Source organism: Lycorma delicatula, chromosome 13 (assembly GCF_047948215.1).
Source record: "Lycorma delicatula isolate Av1 chromosome 13, ASM4794821v1, whole genome shotgun sequence".
NCBI lineage: Eukaryota > Metazoa > Arthropoda > Insecta > Hemiptera > Fulgoridae > Lycorma > Lycorma delicatula.
In genome coordinates this window covers 52,143,661-52,165,475 of record NC_134467.1, presented here as the reverse complement: position 1 = coordinate 52,165,475, position 21,815 = coordinate 52,143,661, and the positions used below count along the sequence as shown (strand labels likewise).

Here is a 21,815-nt window from a genome sequence, read left to right as displayed (position 1 = left end):
ATCCTTCTTTATGTTATTTTGACTTTCAATGGGTTCTTCGACCCAGGAAATAATTACAAATCACAAGGAGCCATATCTGAAGTGCAATTAGTTTGGTGAACTTGGAAATTTCATGTCGGCCAAGACATCCTAGGGTAGAGGTGAAAAATGCGCAGAAAGATTTTTGTGATCTGACTCCAGTGTTATGATTTGTTAACTCTGGTATGTTGTTGAACCGAACTATTTTATGAAGACGATGAAAAACTTTTTGAAATACTATTTGTAAAATAATCTCATCCTGCGGTACAAAATCGTGATGCACAACTTCATGTTAGTAAAAAAGGTTGCTTTGTGTTATCACAAAACAGGTTGTTTTGTGTATGAAACAGTGTGATTTATGACCATAAGCATGTTTTTGGTCATTATCGCTTAACCAGATTGTAATTAAATATTAAACTTTCAATTAATCTTAATAGATTTAAAAAATAAAATTTTAATTGAAATTAGATTAAGAGTATTTATAAGTCTATAATTTAAAAACGATTTTAAATTTTTTTATTTTATTGTAATATTTAATTATTGTATGATAAAGTGGTAATAATGAAAATATTAATCAAAGATAAAATATTCATCAAGTTTCAGTCGTGAAAATAATATCAAACAATAATATAATGAACATAAAAAAAAGTACATATATAATAAATAGTATACATATATATATTTTTCAAACGTAATTGTACTCATGTATTGAAATACTAATATAGTATATTAAAAATACAAAACACCAGATACATTATAATATAACAGAATAACACTTACTTTGACATTGGACTTATAAAAAAAGTGTGATCATCAGTATACAATTATTGTATGTTACACACTTACATTAAAAACGTGCAGAGTTAAAATTAAAAAAGAAACTACCTGTTTGGTCTAGTGGCAAAATTGGTTTTGCAAATTAGCTGATTATCGAAGTCAGAGGTTCTGAGGTTCAAATCTAATGAAGGTAAGCTATTTTTATACAGATTTGAATACTAAGTAGTGGATACCGGTATACTTTGGTGGTCGGGGTTCAATTAATCACACATCTACACATTTAAGGATGGTTGGCCTGAATCTGTCCAAAGCAACTTCTTAAATGGTCATCTCATTAGTCCATGGGATTGCTTATTGTTCAAAAGTTGAACAGATTGCAATGAACATACTAGTAATAGAGAATAATAGAGATTTAAAAAAAATCAAATTGACATAATTAAATATTCAATTTCCTATCATTATAACGGCAGATATTGCAGTGATAGTAATATTAATTGTAATTATACCGAATATTAATAATTTATTATTTCCAAAATCCTTTTGAATATTCATTAATAAGAATTCTTTTTAAATTTACTTAAAATGAGAATTTTGGAAAAATATTGTACTCAGAACTTCTTAAAAGTAAAAGACCTGTCTGTTTCCCTGTTTGAAAGGAGATAAATGTACGAATAAAAATCTGTATTTTTCTAATGATGATAAATTTTGTCAATAATTTACTTACCGAGGTGTTCCTTTTGGTTCTTTCATATCAAATTTTTTCCGGCTGTCTTTTATTTACGTTTTTCAAGATTTATTGATTCTAATACCAGCTGACACGAAAAAACTGGAACTTATGAAATGCATAGTGCGTAGTCATGGTACAGTTGACGGCACTGCAAAAATTACGCTGAGGCAACCTTGCCACTCATTTCATAGTGGAACAGTCAACAGCCTGCTTTTGTCATAAAAATGTTTTACAGAATCGACAATAGTTGTGAAAATGCACGGAGGGAGTTCTGACAGCATTATAGTTTAGGGTGTTTTCCATCAAAACGCACAATAAAAACATAGATTAAAAACTGAAGACACTGGATCGGCTGTGAAAAAAAAACCAACAGGATGATATTGAGGCTGTATGTGTTTTAGCCATATGTGTTTCGATACAGTTCCCTTGGGAAGCCACGCAATGCTTCAAATGGTTTTTGCACTCTTCATAACAATGTTGAAACTCAGAAACCAGAATATCCTTCAGATGGTCAGTTACATTTTTTTAATGTTTTCTACTGTTCCAAAATGGTGTCCTTTGAGGTGTTTTTTTAAAGTTGGAAGCAGGAAAAAGTCGCAGGAACACAAGTCAGGTGAATAAGGTGGTTGATGAACTACAGGAATGTTTTTCTTTGCTAAAAACTCATTAATTGAGAGTGCAGTGTGACAAAATGCATTGTCATGATGCAGCATCCAGTTCTCTTTGATGGCTGGTTTCATACAAACAACTCTTATCTGCAGTCTTTCAAGAATTTCATTGTAAATATATTGATTTACAGTTTGTCCTGCAGGAAAAATTCCTTATGGACAATGTCATTACTCTCAAAGAAACAAATCGGTATGGTTTTGATTTTTGCTTTTCTCATTTTTGCTTTTTTGGGTCGTGGTGAGTTTGAAGTGTGCCACTCCTTGCTCTGGCGTTTTGTTTATGGGTCGTACTCAAGTATCCAAAATTCATCACCAGAAATAACATTTTTTAGAAAATCAGGATCGGTTTCAATTCACCCTAGAAGATCGTGGCACACTTCCACCCTGTTGTGTTTCTGTTCAACAGTAAGGTTTTTTGGGACCAATTTTGCACAAACTCTTTTCATGTCCAATTTGACTGTGGTATGGTTCAAATTCAATTGTTCTGCAATCATTCTGACAGGTAATCGCCGGTCGTACCGTATCAAGTCTCTGATTCACTCAACATTGTCATCACTTTTTGATGTTAACGGTCTTCCAGAGCGTGGATCGTCCACAACTGATGCCTGGCTATCTGAAAATACTTTAAACCACCTAAAAACTTAGGCTCGTGATGGAGTGTCATTTTCATATGTCCTTTTCAATTTTTAAAAAGTTTCAGTAGCATTCTCACAGAGTTTAACACAATACTTGATTGCACAAATTGGTTGCTCATAATAAGTGTTACTCATTTTTATAACGCACAACAAAAACTCATTTTACAAAAAGTTTGTTTTCGTCTCATGTGGCAACAGTACACTAAAATATACCTAATATAAATCGGCTGTTCATATAACCATATGTTCGTTTAGTAGTAAATTTATAGTGTTGCAACTTCGATTTACAATGTTGCCAAAAAAACTAGTCTCATTACTTTATTTACAGACCTTGTATAGTACAAAAGTGACATAATATTATTTATTTATAATGATCAATGTTTTAAGATGAATTTTGAACATGAAAATTGTGCAAGATGCTTGGTATTGTTTTCCCTATAGTTGTTTTTTTTTTAAAATTAAACTCCATATTAATTTGCATTATCTATTTTTAAGGTGCCTTTTAGATTGGTATCAGTATGTGTAGTTAATGGTGTTAAAGTGGCAGCTTTGTGCGGTCCATCGCCACCTTTAGTAGTTGTTGAGCAACAAGTTGGCAAATGTTGGAGACCTGCTGCTGAGTTATTAAGAATTGTACAGTCGAGTACAGCGTGTTCTCCACAGCAGACACCACGTAGTTTACCTCAAAATGTTACATTACATAATGGTGTTATAGGGTGAGTAGAATTGATTTTCTGTTTTTAAATATAATTTTTTTCTCTTTATAATAATCTTTTAATAATAATGTTAATTAACAGGTTTCTAATTATGTTTTTTGTAAACATTTTCAACAGCTGGTCAGTGCTATTCTCATTCTTAGGCTTTGTCTTGTTGTACAATTATTATAAGGGGAATTTAATACTGTTTCAGAAATATCTACTTTATATAATGCAAAAAGAAAAAGAAGTAAAAACAGAATATGACAGAAACTGTGAAAATCTTTGAACGTTGTCGGACATGATTAGAAAGTGTAGACTTGCTATCTAGAGATACTTGTTGAGAATGGACAAAAACAGAGACTAACAAGGAAATCTTTGACCGTGGAAACAACAGAAAGTTGACTACCGAATGGTTCAAACAAGTCAAAGAAGATCAATATGCGTTGTTGGTCTCGGATGTGGCATTAAATTCTGAAGGACTCCAAGATGCCAACCTTGCCTTGGACTTGGTCATTTCACAACTATCTAGCAAGGTGGACCAGGTTGTGCAGCGAGTCAGGGGCTTCAAGCCGGTAAACAGCTGTAAAAAAACACAGCTTATGGTGACGCCTGAATTGGGAGAAGCCTTTGTGGACAAACTCCACCATGTTGAACGCTTGCGCCTGGGGCAGTTGTATCATGCCCGTGCGGCCACCAGTGAATCCATGAGGCACCTTGAAAAGTACAACCTCGAGGTCCGCTTGGTTCAGAAGTCATACGCGGTCGGTGGCAGGGTGGTCGGCTTCCATGGGATAGATGTTATTCATTCTCATGGGGGACAGTTGCTCTCCGCGGTCGTGGTTGGCTCAAATTCATTGCGTGTCTTTAGGATGCCCCAATTGTTGGATGAGCAATTCACTGTTGTACGAATCACAAGGGGTACGCTCAATCTCGTACTAGTGTTGGGATACATCCAGCTTGGATGGAGTATCGATAACTTGCTGGCAAAGTTGGGCAGGATTCTGGACAGTCTCCCGGGCATCAGAGTGCTGGTTGCTGTGGACACTAACGCCAAGTCTTCCACCTGGGGATCACCACTCACTGACTCCAGAGGCGCTGGTCTAGAACAGTTGGTGGAAGCCAGGAAGGAACCTGTAGTTGATTAATGATGCAGAACAACTCCCAACTTTCTCTTCTGAACTGGGAGAAAGTAGCATCAATGTCACTTTGGTGACTGACGACTTGCTGTGAAGTACAAGTAGTTGGACAGTCTGGCTCGAGGCCATTGTGAGCGATCATAGGCTTATAACCTATGAGATCACTTATGGAGGCGGTCTAAGAGTTCCAGATTTGGGTTGTTATAATCTAAGGGGACTGGATCAGCACAGGCTGTGGCGAGAGTGCGCTGCTACCATGCAGGGGTTAGAATGGCTCATGGAGCCCAGAGAGGAGGTGGAATTGATGGCTGAACAATTTGGGCCATCAAAACTGGCTAGCCAATCTTGAGGGCCCTCATAGGGTTCTGCGGCAGTTTCGGTTAATGGATGGGCCCTTAGGTCCAATCTGTGGTCCTTTTCATGAGCAGAGATTGCATTGTATAAAGTCTTTTTCAGTACTATTTTTGAGCTGGTGGTCAAGTATGTACCTTCCCCAGTTTCACAATCTTGCTGTTTGAGAACTGTTACAACGGTTTTGCACCTTTATTGGTAGACAATTCGTACCTCTTTTCATGGGGATTTAGAGATTTTCACGCAGGATTTGTTCTAGCATTCACCTCATCGCGGCGAAAAAAGTAGCAATGACACCTGGTCCCTGTTACAAGCAAAGTGGCCTTTACCCTTAGTCCTGTTCATGCTCTTTTAGAGCGGGGGCCATAATCTGTAACTGTGTGTTGATCTTTGATTTCACATATTTGATCTAGTAGTGACGAGGAGGTGTAAAGAGTGACAGGAGAATACAGAAGGTCTCCAGCTGCCCGTGGCTCACTGTGGGTAATCGTCACGCTTGTGGGCTTGTGCCCAGTATCTGTAATAGAAGGAATACAGCGAGCATTTTGTTCGTATACTGTTAGGTCAGGGCAGGTAGGTAAGAAGCCTAGCTGGAGGAGGGGGCCGGAGCTTTTTTCTTCGACCTCCTCGAACACTGGTTCTGACAACAATACTTCAGAAGTAGATATAGGAATGACCCCCTGGGAGGGTATTAACCCACTTATTGGAGGGTTTTTGCAAGCTGGGAGCAGGCCTGGCAGTTCTGTTCCATTGGCCTGTGATGTTTTGGCGGAACTGGGTGGCTTGTCTTCCTATTTAGCTAACAGTCTTTGAGGTAAGTTCTGGTCTCTTTAAAAAATTTACGTCCGCCAGCAGACTATTTATTGATTTAGGGTCCTGCCGACTAAAAGAGTACATGGATATCCAAAGATGTTTCAAGTGCTGCAGATATGGTCACAGGGCTAAATTTTGTAAGTTTGCCTTGGTGTGTGCCCATTGTGGCAAGGAAGGCCACAGACATGACGATTGTTCACATAGGTTCGAGGCTCCAGCCTGTGCTAACTGTAAGAGGTTGCACAAAAATCATGAACACCCAGCTGTTAGTAAGGAGTGTGGCTATTAAAGGGCCATTGTGCTGCACTTTAATTCCTTAGATGGTTAGGTTCGGTCAACTAAATGCCCAGGGTGCTTATGTTGTCCAGATTGAGTTAGGTGAGATTGTAGAGAGAGGCTCGACGTTGTCCTTCTGCAGCACCCATATGCAATTAGGGGGGTGATCTGCCAGGCTTTCACAGCTGGAAAAAGTTTTGTATAGGGTATACCTGAATGTCTGCTCTTCTGTGCAGGAAGTTGCTTGATAGTGTCTATATGGCAGGTTTCTGACTCGCATCATGTTCTGGTCAGACTTGCCGTTTGCAGACAGAACCTTACAGTTGTTAGTTCATATTTCCAATACAGGGATCTCACTGAGGAACACTTAGTGAGATGGGATAGGATCCTTCGTATTGTGGGCAATAGTCCAATCCTTATTGGTGCCGATGTTAATGCGAAGTTGCTTTTCTAGCACAATGGGATTTCTGATCATGATGGTGGCCTAATTGACAGTTTCATTGCGCAGCAAAATTTTGAGGTCTTTAATGTTGCAGACCAGTTGGCCACTTATGTTGGTACGGTTAATGGACGACGGGCCTTTTCAGGTACAAATATTGACATCACTATTGGTAGGAATATCCCTGGCAGGGTCCTTGACTGGTCTGTGGTTGACAACTGTTCTAGCGATCATCGGTTGACACCTTCGAAATAGTGGATGAGCTGCGTTATGGTCATGAGGGACACTTTCTTGTTCATCGGGGGCGCTTCCTGCATAGGAAGGCAGACTGGCCAAAATTCTCTTTGTTGGAGTCCATCCCTAGAGAACTGGACGGGGACGTATATCTGGTTGGTGGTCTCGGAATCTGACAGCAATGAAGCAGTCTGTGAACCGACTCAGAAGGGCTACGCAACAAGAGGGTGATCCCAATCGGCGTGCGGCCCTAACTGCAGATTACCGCAGAGCAAGGGCTAGGTACTTTTGTAGCATTAGGTCCTCCAAGCCTAATTGCTGGCGCTCCTTCATTCAGGAGCAAGGGAATAGAGACCCTTGGGGCATTGTGTATAGAGTCCTTGGACATAAGCACAGGAAAGATATCCCCCTGTCAGCTTTGTCAACCTGCAAGGGTGTGGTAATTGATAAGGACCGTGTCCTTTAGTATTTTGTGGAATAATTTGCTCCCGTAGGACACTGTGGTGGGTGAGGTTTCATACGATTTTCGAGACCGACATACAATCTTCTGAGATCACTGAGGCGGAAGTGCGCCAGGTGATCTGTAGCACGGCATAAGGTCCCCAGATATGATTGTATCATAGTGGAGCTCCTTGTCTGAGCGCTTTCAGTGGTCCTTAGTTCTCTAACTAGAATATATAATAGGTTGCTCTTCGCCGGCTACTTTCCGGCGTGTTGGAAGCATGGAGACTTGGTGTTGTTGTTCAAAGGTGGTGACAAAGATCTTACTGTAAGTTCTTCTTACCGTTCACTAACGCTCTTGCCCGTGATTGGCAAGGTTTTTGAAAAGGTCCTATATTTGCGTATTAATGTTAGATTGGCCACTGATCATTTGCTAATGTACAACCAGTATTGTTTCTGACCGGGCAAGAGCACTGGGGATGCCATACTAAAGGTGATAGATATAGCTTCCTGTAGTCCATATAAATATGTATTAGGGATTTTTCTGAACATATCTGGGGCATTTAACAACTTATGGTGGCTCTCTGCCCTTCTTTAGATTTAGAAGTGTAAGTACACGAAAATAACTAGAAGTGTTCTCAAGTTATTTCAGCCATTAGATTGTTTCCTTGCATGATGGCGGCTTGGAGGTTCATAAGACCTTAACTAAAGGATGGTCTCAGGGCATTATTATGAGCCCCCTTCTTTGGATCATAGAATTCGATTCGATGTTGCGTTTAAGGTTGCCATATGGCTATCGTGCAATCGCTTATGCTGACAACGTGCTGCTACTGATTGAAGGTGATTCGCGTAACGAGGTAGAATTCTGTGCTGCGTGTGCTTGTGAGACACTGCAGAGTCTCCAACATAAGATGATTTTCAGCCCAGAGAAACCACAATGATGTTGCTTAAGGGACGATTGGCTGCTTCCCGACTAATCCGGGTTCAGATGGCTGGTCTCCCCATTCGGTACGTTAGACTAAAAATACCTGGGTGTTATCCCTGATGAGAATTTTCGGTTCAAGGAACATCTACAGTATGTAGCAAAAAAGGCCGCTGATGCTTTTTATGGAATCCGTTGAGTCATTCATCCTGATTGGGGGTTGAATTACCATACCATGCGTATCCTTTACAAAGGTGTCAGCGAAGCTATTATGCTGTATGCTGCGCCTGTCTGGGCTCACTGCATGGCTTTTAGGTATTGCGTGGACATTTTGCTGTGAGCCCAGCGACTCCTCTTGCTGGTTGTTATAGGCGGTTACCTAACTGTCTTGCGAGAGGCTGTCTGTGTTATAGCCGGAGTCAAACCAATAGATATCTTGGCTAACGAGCGTAAGGAACACTACATTGACGTCAGAACGAAAGCAGGAGATTGAAGAACAGGCCCTTGCATCTTGGCAGGTCAGGCGGGACGAATCCCCCACATGTTGCTACATGCATGGTATATTTCCTATAGTGTCTAATTTAGGTGCGATTGGATCAGTCTCCCCCAATCACTGTATCATATAGTTTCCGGCCATGGTGCCTTTCGGGCGAGTTTGGCTAGGTTTTGTTTGGTGGATTCGAGTCAATGCCTGGATTGCAGGACTGATGATACAGTGGACCACGTCCTCTACTTCTTTCTCTGATACGAGGTTGAAAGTTCATGAACTGTTAGGAAACTTGAGAGAATACATTCCTTTCTGGATCTCTGTAGTAACTGGATGATCTGCGAGGTATGGACTATAGTGGCTGGTTTTCTTCGCGCCCTTGCGATGTATAGGTCTGCAGAGGAAGTTTAATCGAGGTACTCGATCGTGGTAGGATCCAGGGTGGTTAGGGTTCTGGCTTAGGCATTGCAATGGTTGGAGGTAGGTGCACTGGCATCGTGCCATGGTTATATTGGTATTGTTTGTGATTCAATTTGGGGCTCCCGGTGGTGGGGGTGGCCGATCCGCCGGGGGATGGTAACCTGTGCGACCAGGGCTGTAGCTTTCCTCCGCCAGTGGCGGTCCCTTATCATGACTTGGTAATGCCACACGAGACACCATGATGGGACCGGGTGAAGGTACGGGGTTTGTCCCTGTTCCTGCGCAGTCCGGAATGAGGCTACGTTCTCCTTGTTAGGTGACCTAAATTGGTCAACTTATTTGGGTATAGGTCAGAATTTCTGTTGCGTAAAATATAATTTTGATTGGTATGGGTATAGCACTGATTTAACTTTAAATTCGTTCGTTTTCAGAGGTATTCACAGTAGGGTGGGATCAGCCCTTAGGTAGTGGCCAGTCCACTGATCAGGGTGTGCCTGGAGCCGTCATGACTGCTGCTTCCGGGGAGCCGTCTGTTAAACACAGCCGGAAACTCGGTAAAAAGTGGTGTTCCTCTGACCTTTGTATGCTGCGCACAAGGGTTAGGTCTGCTAGAAGATACCAGCGTCGCCCCCTAATCAGGATTATTGTTGATGATGTGCACGCAGAGCGTCTGTGGATCCACCGGCGCACCCGTAATGAGTATGTTCATGCCATCAAGGTAGCCAGACCCAAATTATGGCAAAACTCCATGTGCGAGTTGCAGCGCAGCCCCTGGCAGCTCGTAAAATCATATTACCGGCCAAAGCCATTGCACGTGCTGTCCAGTGTTCGATGCAGGTTTGGTGGCCGTGTCCACACTTTAATATCTGTGGCGACTTACCAGACGTTCCTGGATACACTGTTTCCAGATGCTCTGGAGGGTGAAGCAGAGGTCGATGTTATGGCGAGGGCTATGCCTTTACTTGGCGTATGGACGTGGATCCTGTAGTTATAGACGGAGTGGTTTCTTGAATGGCACTGAAAAAGGCACCAGCAATTGACCAACTTCTCCCGGATATATTATTCCATTTGCAACCTGCCATAAGAGAACCGCTTGACAGGCTGTTCTTAAAGACAGGCTCTGTTTAAAGATACGCACCTAGCTGTGGAAAAATCAGTCACCAGGGGAAGCCTGCAGGGTTACATACTTGGTCCCTTGCTGTGGAATCTGGTAATTGACGGGTTTCTGGGATTGAGATTCCCAGAAGGGGTCTCGACCCAGGCTTTCGCTGATGACTGTCTGCTGTTAGTTTGTGGTAATTCGCAACCGCGTCTGGAAGATCAAGCACAGGCAACCTTGTCAACCATGGAGAGCTGAATGAACATTCAAAATTAAAAAAGATTTCTGTGCCCAAGACGAAGTTTATGCTTCTGATGGGTGCAGACAAATTGTACAGTTGAAACCCCCCCCCCATTAAGTAGAAAGGTTGTGTAATCAGCCGAGTGAGAGTTCTTAAGTACCTATGTGTTTTGTTTGATGAAAAATTGCTGTTTAGCAACTACATTAGGTAAGTTGCAGCAGACACCGTTTCAGTGATGCACAAACTTAGAAGGATTGCTTGGAAGGACTATGGGTTGTCAGGCCATCAAATGTACATGGTGTACCGAGGTGTCTTCAAAAGCATGACCTCTTACACCACACCTGTTTTGGCGCATAGGTTGGATATGAATAGAGCACTTCTTCAAAATTTAAGGAGTTTCCAGCGCAGACCCTTAATTGTATGCAGTCGTGTTTTTAAAACAACCTCCTATGCGGCTACCACTGTATTAGGAAAGGCTCTCCCAGTCGATTTAGTGGTGAAAGTTCGAGCATCCATGTGGAGATTGTGATGAGCCTGGAGGGCCAAGGTATTTGGGATGCGATTTCGGGCTGGGCCAGTACCGGAACGGAACTGTGATCACAATGCCCTGGATCTAAATTTTGTTCAGCTGCCCATTTCCTGCCTGTGGAAGAAGCTGCAGAGCCTTGCAATGGAAGCATGGCAGCTGGAATGGGACACTACGACTAAGGGAAGATACCTGTCAAGTATATACGGGATCTGGGGGGTTGGTATGCCTTGAGTTTGTTTTTAAGTGCAACGGGTGCCCAGGTGCTCACCAACCATGTTAATTTGAACCAATATCTGTTTCAGTTCTGCCTGACAGCTGATGAGCTGTGTGTCTGTGGGAGGCCCAATCAATTGAACACCTGATGTTTGATTGCGCTGCTCTTGTGGGGACAGAGACCGGGCCACCCTGGACCTTAGAGGTCAAGGGGAAAATTGGCCAACTCACAAGTGGCAAGTCAATGTGGCGAGAGTCACATTGTCTGACTGTGTGGGAGTTCCTTGATGCGGTTGCTTTTTTCAACCGACATCAGTAGTTTACTTAAGGGAAAGACTCCTACTACACTGCTGTGGGAAGCTAACGTAGAGACATACAGCTGACCACCAGCCAGTTAAGGCTCCAAGCGCATTAATATGGTGGACAGGTACTTTCTGGCATTCAGCGATTTAGGCGTGGCAGCGAATTGCTGTTTAGACAAAGTAAATTTCAATTTATGGATGTCATATATATTTTTAGTAGTTGATGGGGTGCTTCTACCCATTTTAGTAAATATATGAAGTGAACGGTTGGGACACGTAAGCCATTGGTTTATGGCACCGCACTTAGTTCTCTCTTACTGTTAGGTTAGCTCTAGGAGCTATTTACAGTATTGGTTGCTAAACTGTTTCGAGGCTCAGTAGCCGTTTGTGGCACAGACATTCGGTCATATGCTTTAGGGTGACTGAATATAGTGGTGGTGAGCGAAATGCCAAGAAAACCAATTATACTACTTTTGTCATTAAAGTGTGTACGTCAAAGGACAACTAACTGTCTGTAGAACTGAACAGTTCAAAATGTTGATCATGAAGCCATTGTTGCGTTTTTGAGTGCGATTTACATAGCACGTGGATGTGTCATTTATGGTATATTTTTAATGCTTTTTTTTTTGCAGAATAATCTAATAAAATATTGTATTTAGAGCCATAGCCTTAATGATTTTATTTAAATCGTGAGTAATAAATTTTTTAAGATTTTCAGTGTTAAAGCAGCCCTTTTTGGGAAAAAATTCTAATAAATGAATGATTATTTTAATAAGTTTAGGGTTTGAAATCTTATTCAAGTTCTGTAAAGAACATCATTGAAAAAAGATAAATATTAGAAGGTATTTATGTGGGCTCTGTTATTAATAATATATATTCTGTGAATGAGTGTCAGCATTTTATATTTATATACTAGCTGGCCCATCTAGCTAGAACCTGGACCCTAAGGGGGCCCAGCTGAACCCCAGAGCCAACTCAGGGGCTCCTTGGGGCCTCCTGGTGCCATGGGACTTATCCCAGGGCTGCAGAAGTTGCTTTACTTGCCATTCCTATGTTTCAGGAGAACAGTGCCTTGGATACCCGCAAAGCTTGCTTCGGTTTCCATTCCTGTTTACCCAGAGGGCTCTGCTCCATGGACCCCTGCACTGTTTGTTATCCTTATTATTGTGAGAATAATATTGATAAATAACGAAGTATTCAGGCTTTATAGAAATCTGAAAAAGAAACTAAATTACAAATAAAGAATAATAGTAGCTGTGGTAACTAAAGTACATACTCCTTTGACGATGAAAAATTCATAATTTATTTCTTTGCCGTTGAGGCTGAAATATAATAATGATGTAAAAGGATTAATCTTTTTTTTCTTCATTGAATACCTTTCATTTACAACTTCACCATCCTTGGAGGTGAAGAAATAATGAATATTTTTACCTTTAAGGGAGCTAGGGCCTTGGTCTGAGGCTTAAAACCTTCCATGGTATTATGAATATCCTGAAAATGTGAAAGCAATAGATCAGTTGGTTCTTCGATATGAAATATATGTAAAAATCTTTTGTTTTGGATTCAGTAGTTTTTTTTTTGTTTATTCTGAACAAACAAATCCCTCTTCTTCTTTATGTAATAGTATAGATACAGATTTTATTTAACGTAAAATTAATTCTATTACTTTTGTAATATTATTCATTCGATTGATTTGATTCATTCAGTTCCAACCCAGCTCACACTGTGATATAAACTCACAGTTCAGTTCATTAATTTTATGCTTCAACCGGCAAATCTCCATTGCTACATAATTTTTTTTTTCAATATTTTTCAAGATGAAATGTATCTAAAAACCTTCTCAGTTATGTCAAGATGCATGGGTAAAAATGTGGCTGCAATTGATAGAGTAGTTTTTTTGTATATCTCAAACAAACAAAAACCATATATATATATATATGTATATATTATAGTGTATATATATATATATATATATGTATTACACATGTACTTTATAAAAAAAATTTGGCTATTCAGTTTTTTTTTTTTGTTACAGGTTGCTGTTGGTGAATTTTCTTTATGGTAAATATTTATTGAGTAGAAATTTGTTTGGTAATAAAAAAGAAGCTGGTGATGTTCTGAGAACTTTTTATTATCAGACTGCACCAAGTATATTGAAAAAAGGTAAACATATCTTTACATTTTGATATCGATTAGTTATTGTTCTTCTTCAAAAAGGAAGAAAATATTGTGGGATAAAAAGTTTTATATACTTTTTTATTTTTTCTTAGTTTTGTCACTAAAAACGTTTATGTTTTAACGTAGAAATTTGAAGTCTCCATTCGCCTCTGATTTGCAGTTTGTTTAATAAAATTATTTGCCATTTTTTTCTTGAAAAGCAGTAAAGATTCAGCGGTATAATTTACCTTGCTGTGAATTTTTTGTTTTTACTAACCTTATCGATACAGTATTCTATTTTGTAGTTTATTAGAAGTCTGGCTTTACTTGTTAGACGCTTGAGTTATGGTGCTTATTGCCAACCGATTAACCAGAAATATGTTTTGATGACAGAACTCTCAACAAAAGATTACAGGAAGGATGTACATGGCAGGATGTCTGCATTCTCAGCATGGACAAATTCAATGGACAAATCTGCATTTTTCGGCCAACATGCGCTGAATCCAAAAAGTGGAAAAAAGGATCAAATTTAAGGAAATCGGTTGTGTGCAATGACAAAGTACAATTAGCTATAGAAGGGATGGAGATTGAAACTTATCTAAAGGCCCTCTCTACATTCTGTCTTCCTTTCCCATCCTGCCACCAATCCTTGGGGAAAACCATAAACATTGTCATTTTAAATTAAACATTTTTGATGTTTAAAATATAATTAACAAGAAAGTTGATTTACATGCCACGACTTAGATTAAAATTTATATTTTGCAGAATAATGTATTAAAACAATAATAATTGTATAACATAACCCTGTTCATCTTGGTGTGATGAAGTCGGATGTTATCGGAAGTCTAAATTGATTTTAGATGATGAATGTCACTAGCACTGTACTTTTTCCAGTGTTAAAAATTCAATTGCTATATGTTTTTTTACACATTGACATAGCTGGTATACCTGATTCCATAATTATAGTGACTGACAAGAAAATGAAAGGGCAGAATCAGTGAGTTTCGGGATAATAGTAACAAAAAACCTGTTGTATTTATGCAACATTTTGTTCTCCTGTTACGTTTTATTGTCCCAGAATCCATTACATTTCTGCTATATCTCGTGGCTAGATATTGATGTAGTTTTGTCACTAACAAAATGATAAAGTTTTACTATTATAACAATCATACCGAAGAAAACAGGAATAGATGAATATTAGAATTGTAGCATATCTTTGAATATTCTCATAACTGGATGTAACTTTTTCTCATCCTTCATTATCTTTGTCTCACTACTTTCTGAATCAGAGCATGCCTTTGTTCATATTCTAGTCTTATACCTACTTTTACATTTTTTACAGATCATGTACAAAATCGCACTTCTCAAGGGTGTGTAGATCTATTTAAATGTGATTCTGCTGAGTTTCTTTGATGTTTTATAATAGCAGATGAAACATGGACTGACCGTTACACCAGAGCTCGACAACAAGAGTCCAACCACCAGGTGGAAGCAGGTGAAAGTGCACCAAAGGAAACAAAAATGGTTCTATGTGCAGGAAAGGTCATGGCTACAGTTTTGGGATTCTTGTGATGTGGTCCTCAGATTACCTGTAAAAAAGCAGCATCATCACTGGGGGAGTGATGATGCTTTATTACTGGATCCATTGAAGGGTGCTAAATGTCCACAGATTCAGGTTAAATGTCCTTATTGTCAAACAGAAAGTTCTCTTTCTCCATGATAGTGTACCTGCACAAATTTCTCAGGTATTTGCTTCAAAATTCGATGATCTATGCTTTGAAGTACATCCACATTCCCCAGATTTGACTCCTGACGATTACTTCTTTTTCCTATACCTGAAGAAATGGCTTGCTGGATGAAGATTCACTTCTAATGATGAGGTCGAAGCTGATTCAACCATTTATTTTGCAGTGTTGGACTAAGCACATTATACTGAGGGTAATAAAAAGTTGGAAAGTCATTGGTCCAAATGTATCAAATTGCAAGGTGACAGTTGAAAAATAAATATTTATTAAAAAATCTTGTGCCAGGCAGAGAACTAACTGGCCTCATACATATCAGTTTTATTCATGTTAAAATTTACAGTTCTGTCAAACTCAGATTGTGTTATAAATAAAGTCTCCCTTAAAATCTCTTTTCTTCTCCTCATGGTAATTTGTTGGATAACTTCTCTTTTTACGTATTCTTCCACATTCCACCGGATATTTTTCTCTTGTCTCTGTTAAACTTCTTTTTTTCTCTAACAGTTTTTTATTGCACCTCTGACTGAAATATTTTGGCTTATTTCTCCAAAGTCTTTAATTATTTTTGTTTGTGCTTCATCCACCTTTCAATAGCCATATCTCTCTCTACTTCAGAACATCTTTTGTTCTACTTTATGCATCCTATTAATGTCATTTGTTATATATCTATAAAATTTTACATTTACATTGGATTTTCTTATGTTAACATTTGGTTTCTGATTTCATAACACAGCTTCAGTTGTTTGTTTTTAACGATTACAACTTTGAAATAGTCTATAATTAATTGTAAAATTATAAATAATTAGAAGTAATTTATAGAAATAATAAAAACATGTTTGCAGGATTGCATACCAACTTTAATTTCACTTTCTTTTTTTTTCATTCTTTCTGAATCTTTTTTTCTTTCTTGTGTCCATTTTGCTCCAACTTTTTTGAGAGGCAGTTTGTTGCTGAATCCTTAACATGTTTTTGATCAATTTTCTCTATTGTTTTAATATCTTCTGCAGATATTTTTTTTCTTTTAAATATTTAGAAGTTTCTGCATACCATTTTATCTCTACTTCTTTATTTAGAAAGTAAATATTTGTATTGCTTATTTATTCTATAAAGATGGTTATAAAACTGAAGTCTTTTTCTTTTAATTGCGTTAGAGAATATTTTAGTTTTTTCCATCAGGTTTTATTTTTCAGCCTTGTTCAGTTTTTATAAGTAGGAAGGTTTTCCGCAAAATTCTTCTTTCTTACTTTTCTATTAAATCTTTATTATAGAGAGATAAGAATTCAGAAACACAAAAAACTTCTTGTTATAACTATGTGTTATAGTGTTTTAATTTTGCATTTCTTGCGAGGATTTATTGTTATAAAAATGTTTAGTTAATAAATAGGTTTTGTTTAGTTTTATTATTTTTCTTCTTGACGTTTGTTTTCTAGTTTTTTTCTGTTAATTCACCAAAAGGTACTTGAATCGAATCGATTGACTTTTTTTCTGTTACTTTTTAACAGTTTTGTTGCAGTTTTAATGTGCCACATATAATTTGATTTTGCTGGAAATTTGTATCGACCTGTTTTGGTATCCATTTTATTTAAGATTTCTATTTGTTTTTGCTTTTATTCTAGATCTTCTGCTAGGGAAGGTAAATCTTCACATAAACTAAGCATTCTATTTCTAACATTTATTTTTATAAAATGGATTTCTTAAAATTATATTTATTGTCTCTTTTTTATATCCTCCTGTTGTTTTTTCAAATATACAATCGAATTGTTTCTGTGAGAGGTCATCTCCTTGGTAGAACCTCTACTTAATAGGAACAGTTCTGAGATTTTTCACATAAATTTCATTTTAGACTGAGCTTCTTTAATTGTTTTTCTTGTTTTATGATCTATTTTGAATTCCTGTAAATTATTTAATAGGATTTTCCTATCTATAGATTCATGTGCCTTTTGAAGTCTTAAAAATTTAAACATATATTTTGGCATATATGAGTACATTTCTATGTTTAAATATGTTTTTAAGTTAAAAATTTGTTTGGAACATTAACTTCATTTTCTGAAATCACTGTTATTCTCGTAAGTTGTCATTTTACATTTTTTTCCTCTGTAAAGCTTAAAGCTTTGGATACTATAGGTATCTATACCATGGTAAAAGACCTGATTTTTACCGATTGAGATTCCTCAGTGGTTATTCGTATTTGTTTTACTTGCTTTCTTGAGAATTAATCAAATTTTTCATAATTTTTTCCATTTGCCAAATATTGTGGAAAATATTATATAGGTTGTTTATTAAGTCTTTTTACCTATTTTTAAAAATTCTGCCGTTATGGAATCTTCTCCAAATGCTTCATTATATTTAAGGTTTTTATGATTGGCCTAATTTCTCATTTAAAAGTCTGATTAGAATTTGATATTTTTTCTTCTTAGAGTTAAATTTTAATCTTTGTTTTGGTTTTTCACAATTTAAAAATTTTTCAAAGTAGTTTGCTAGAATTTCACAGTATTCATGTTATTTAAACAATTTTTGTTTTAAAGTGTAGGTTTGAGGTTGGTATCTTTCTATTTTATTTTTAAAGGTTTGGTAAAAGTCCCTGGTGTTATATTTTGTAAAATTTTCATCCAATTTTTCTGAAGTTTTCTTTTCAAAACTTCTTTTTTTCTTCGCAAATTATTTTTTTCTATACAAAAAAGAAATAAAAGGCAATGAATATGAACTGAAATAAAATCCTTATAGAATAAAAAACAAGTTATTTTTTTAAAAAACAATATTGCTTCATTGCTTAAAATTTTATAAGGAAAACTTGTTTTGTTGAAGGAATAATTGATTTATATAATTTTTTTATTTTCAAATCCTTGCTGCTTTAGAAGTACTTTGACTTAAAAATGTGGAACTTCGAAATAAGTTAGCTACATATAAGAAGAATTTTGATTGTTACCAATGGATTTTTTTTTTAATAAAAAGTAATACATTGAATATGTTAGTGACAAAAAATGAATGTTTTCACAAAGTTCTCTTTATTTGTAAAAAATATGGCTCTGGCTTCTCGCTTAGGTCTTTTGAATAATGCATAACAGTAGGGATCTTAGTGCTTGTCTGGGGGGGGGGCAGAAAAAAATTTTTTGTCCGTGATGTAGTTATTGATTATTCGAGTGAACGATTTTAAAATTCAAGCCATTATCAATGTATATTTTATTTTATTTGATTATTTGTTATAATATTTTTACAGATGGTTGTATCAAAGGATTGGAGATATACTGGTGCTCTGAGTATCATAAACTGCATGCTTTAAATGTTAAAGATAATTTAATATGTGTTTTATATTCATCATCGATTCCAACTCATACGATGAGGTAAATTCATTATAGTTGTGTATTAAATAACAAAATTAATTTTTTAACAATTATCTTTTAAATTGTGATACCAAAAGATCATTTCAGAACTAATTGTATGGCTGCTTCTTTCATGTAGTTTTCAGTGGTCCTGTTGTAAATGGGGAGGGGCTTGTATTTAGGTAAACTCTTTTGTATGTTGAACAGTATATCAGGTCAGTTCTTTTTTTGTTTATTTCAGTCTTGTTTTTGTTAAAGTTAGTATGTTTGTTAACCTTTTCAGATCATGTAGCCTTGGAACTGGTTATCTACGGCATCAGTTTTAAAACGCTGTTACAAAATCATTTTATGTGGCATCTAAGTCACTTATTTTTTTTTAATATTCATAAAGGAATCAGTTTTATTACACAATTTGAACGACGTTTATTATATGATGTAAAATGTTTTATTTAGACTAGAAAGAATGTGACCATTTTTTCTCAGAAATGTGCTTTTGTGTGTGTGACTTGTGTATTATAATTGCTATGAGGATTACAGATTTATTTATTATTTACAAAAATTGCTTATCTTAATAGCAACGTATTGATGTATTGAAACACATAATAAATTATGATATACGGCACACAAAAAAAAAAGGAATTTGTGGTCATAAATACGTCACTATGACTTGAGGTGTATAAATATCTTTTCTGACAAATGATATCGGTAAACATGTAACACATATCAATTCGTAATGAATAACAGAATATAGTAAAAATGTTTTTTTCAATCTGAATAGCGTTTTGAGTGGTGGGAATTTTTTATAAAACGTAGTTTTCTGAATCTACTTTCACTTATACTAACATATGTTACTAATCTGTGATTTATGACATGGGTTTTCATCATATTTTGCCCAATTTTCAACCGATTTGCTTGAAAGTATTCTTTTTTAAATCAGCAAACTATGTTTCATAAACACAACAAAAAAAAAATTTTGCTAATAAAAAACGCGGTAGAAATGCCTAAAAAAAAATTCTGCAATTAAATTATCATAATTTTTTTACTGTTTCAATTTTTTTATTGTTAAAAAATATCCAATCGTAACGGTTTTTTTTTCAGAATCTGTTAAATCTCTTTATATACTGTAATTTGTTGAAATTTTTTTCACAAGAGGGTAGCATAAGACTATGAAGGGAGGCAATCAGATACCAACATATTTTCGCGGAGCGCTAATCAACCGCAGATCATTGTGATGGGAAAAGGTTAATTACATGTCGTTCAGGAATTTTAATCTTTGTATTTTATGTGCCATTTATAGTTATAATTGTTGTTGAAACATGAACGCATATTTTCTCCAGGTTACTGGGTCTCACCTTTCCCTACTGCTCTCTCCCCGGAGAGGAATAGGTAGTATTTTACTCTACAGACTGCTGTAAAAAATTTCTCATCGCATCCCCACTCTCCTCGCCATCGTATAACACATTTTATTGTTTTTACATTAATTTATAACAAAGTACAATTGAGAGTTAAATTTAAAAGAATTCTCTTTTATCTTAAATATTTAGGCTTTGCTGGCAAAACATGTCTGAACTTATGTTTTGCCAGTTGATTCTTGTTGCTCTCTGTAGAGCAACAAGAATCTCCTCTTTTGTACTCAAGTTACAGTAGAATATAGCAACACAAACTTACGTTAAAAGACAAACATTTTTTAACAGCTGTAGTATAATTTATGATGAGTTTTACCTATTTGCAAAGAATTCCACCTCTTTGTATTCTTTCAGGGCAGGATTCCTGTATCAGATTAAATGTCAAGAATAGCCATTTTATATAAAATTAAATTTATTTTAGAATTCTACATTACTAGAAAAAATATAATGAATTGTTAAATTGTGTTCAGCAAAGCTTGGAAATAGTTATCTGCGGTAGATATAAAATATATTTTCCTTTGTAATTTTACTATAAAATATTTATCTTTATTTCTGCTTTATAAAATGATGTACACAAGTGAAACTGCTTTCTGCATCTGTGTTACAACGGTTACCAGATTATTAAATGTTTTGTGCATTATAAATTGATCGTGCCTTAGAATATTTTTCCACTTTTAGATTTTCCTATTTTATTGGGAAGTCTCTTTGTAAAAATTTTAATAAATATATAACATACATGGTTTTACATTTGATTATTTAATTTATATTTTTAATGTGTGATTATTTACATTTGGTTTTTGTTTGAAGGTTTATTACAAGACAAACTATGAATAATTTACTGTTAGAAAAACAGTATTGTTGGTGATAATCAATAATGTGATCTTTTAAGTAAAATTATATATTTTTCATATATCATCTTATATTTATTTCTACACTTGTACCGGTAAGATACTTTTCTTTTTCATAATTTTATATTTTTCAATAAAGGATGATTTTTTTAAAGAAAAAATATTTTATTTGGGTATTTTGGAAATTAAGCTTTGAAGTGCAATGATTAATCCAAAACCCAGTATTGTCCAGCAATATATCCTTTTACGCCATTTTTGAATCTGTTACTGAAATGGTAGCTGATTTAACATCTTTTACTTCTTCAAAATGTTCCTAATCAAGGATATTTTCAAAGGGGCAAAAAGGAGAAAATCTGAGGAATTTAAATCAGGACTGTAAGGGTGTTGAGGTACCACAGTTCACTCCCTATTTTGGCATTAGTCAATGTCAAGATGGGATTGGGCATTTTCATGGCACAGCAGAATGCTCAATTGGACTTGTATTATTTTTTATAGCTTTGTTAAGCTTCTTCAGCACCTGCACTCTGTGAACACTGAAGAATGCTTTGTAAGTAGCAACAGTTCAAAGAAATTAGTCAAAATGATGCTGTGTATATCTAAGAAAAGTGCCACTATTATTTTTCCCATAATGGAGTTGTTTTATCTTTTTCTGTTTGAAGTAAAAAAGTACAATGGTGTTTCATCAAAAAACATTGTATGTTTCTGGGTTGGCCATCAAGACTGGCTGCGATAGGGTCCTACAGTGGCCACGGCCGGACCCTTAGGTAATGGCCAGTCCACTGATCGGGGAGTACCTGGAGCTGTCATGACCGCTGGTTCCAGGGAGTTGTCTGTTAAACACAGGCAGAATCCTGGGAAAAGGTGATGGTCCTCTGACCTTAGCATGCTGCGTACAAGAGTTAGGTCCGCTAGGAAA

At 36.5% G+C, this 21,815-nt stretch overlaps 1 protein-coding gene across 1 annotated transcript in view; it reads left to right on the top strand.

The window, feature by feature from the left end:
* fy (fuzzy planar cell polarity protein-like protein) overlaps window positions 1-21,044 on the top strand; it is a 47,358-nt gene extending 26,314 nt beyond the window's left edge. The window contains exons 6-9 of the mRNA XM_075381164.1: window positions 3,321-3,541; window positions 13,462-13,589; window positions 18,543-18,666; window positions 20,859-21,044. Of these exons, the coding sequence (XP_075237279.1) occupies window positions 3,321-3,541; window positions 13,462-13,589; window positions 18,543-18,666; window positions 20,859-20,916 (531 nt within the window). The 3' untranslated portion in view covers window positions 20,917-21,044. The remainder of the gene's footprint in view (window positions 1-3,320; window positions 3,542-13,461; window positions 13,590-18,542; window positions 18,667-20,858) is intronic.
* Window positions 21,045-21,815: the final 771 nt, after the last annotated feature.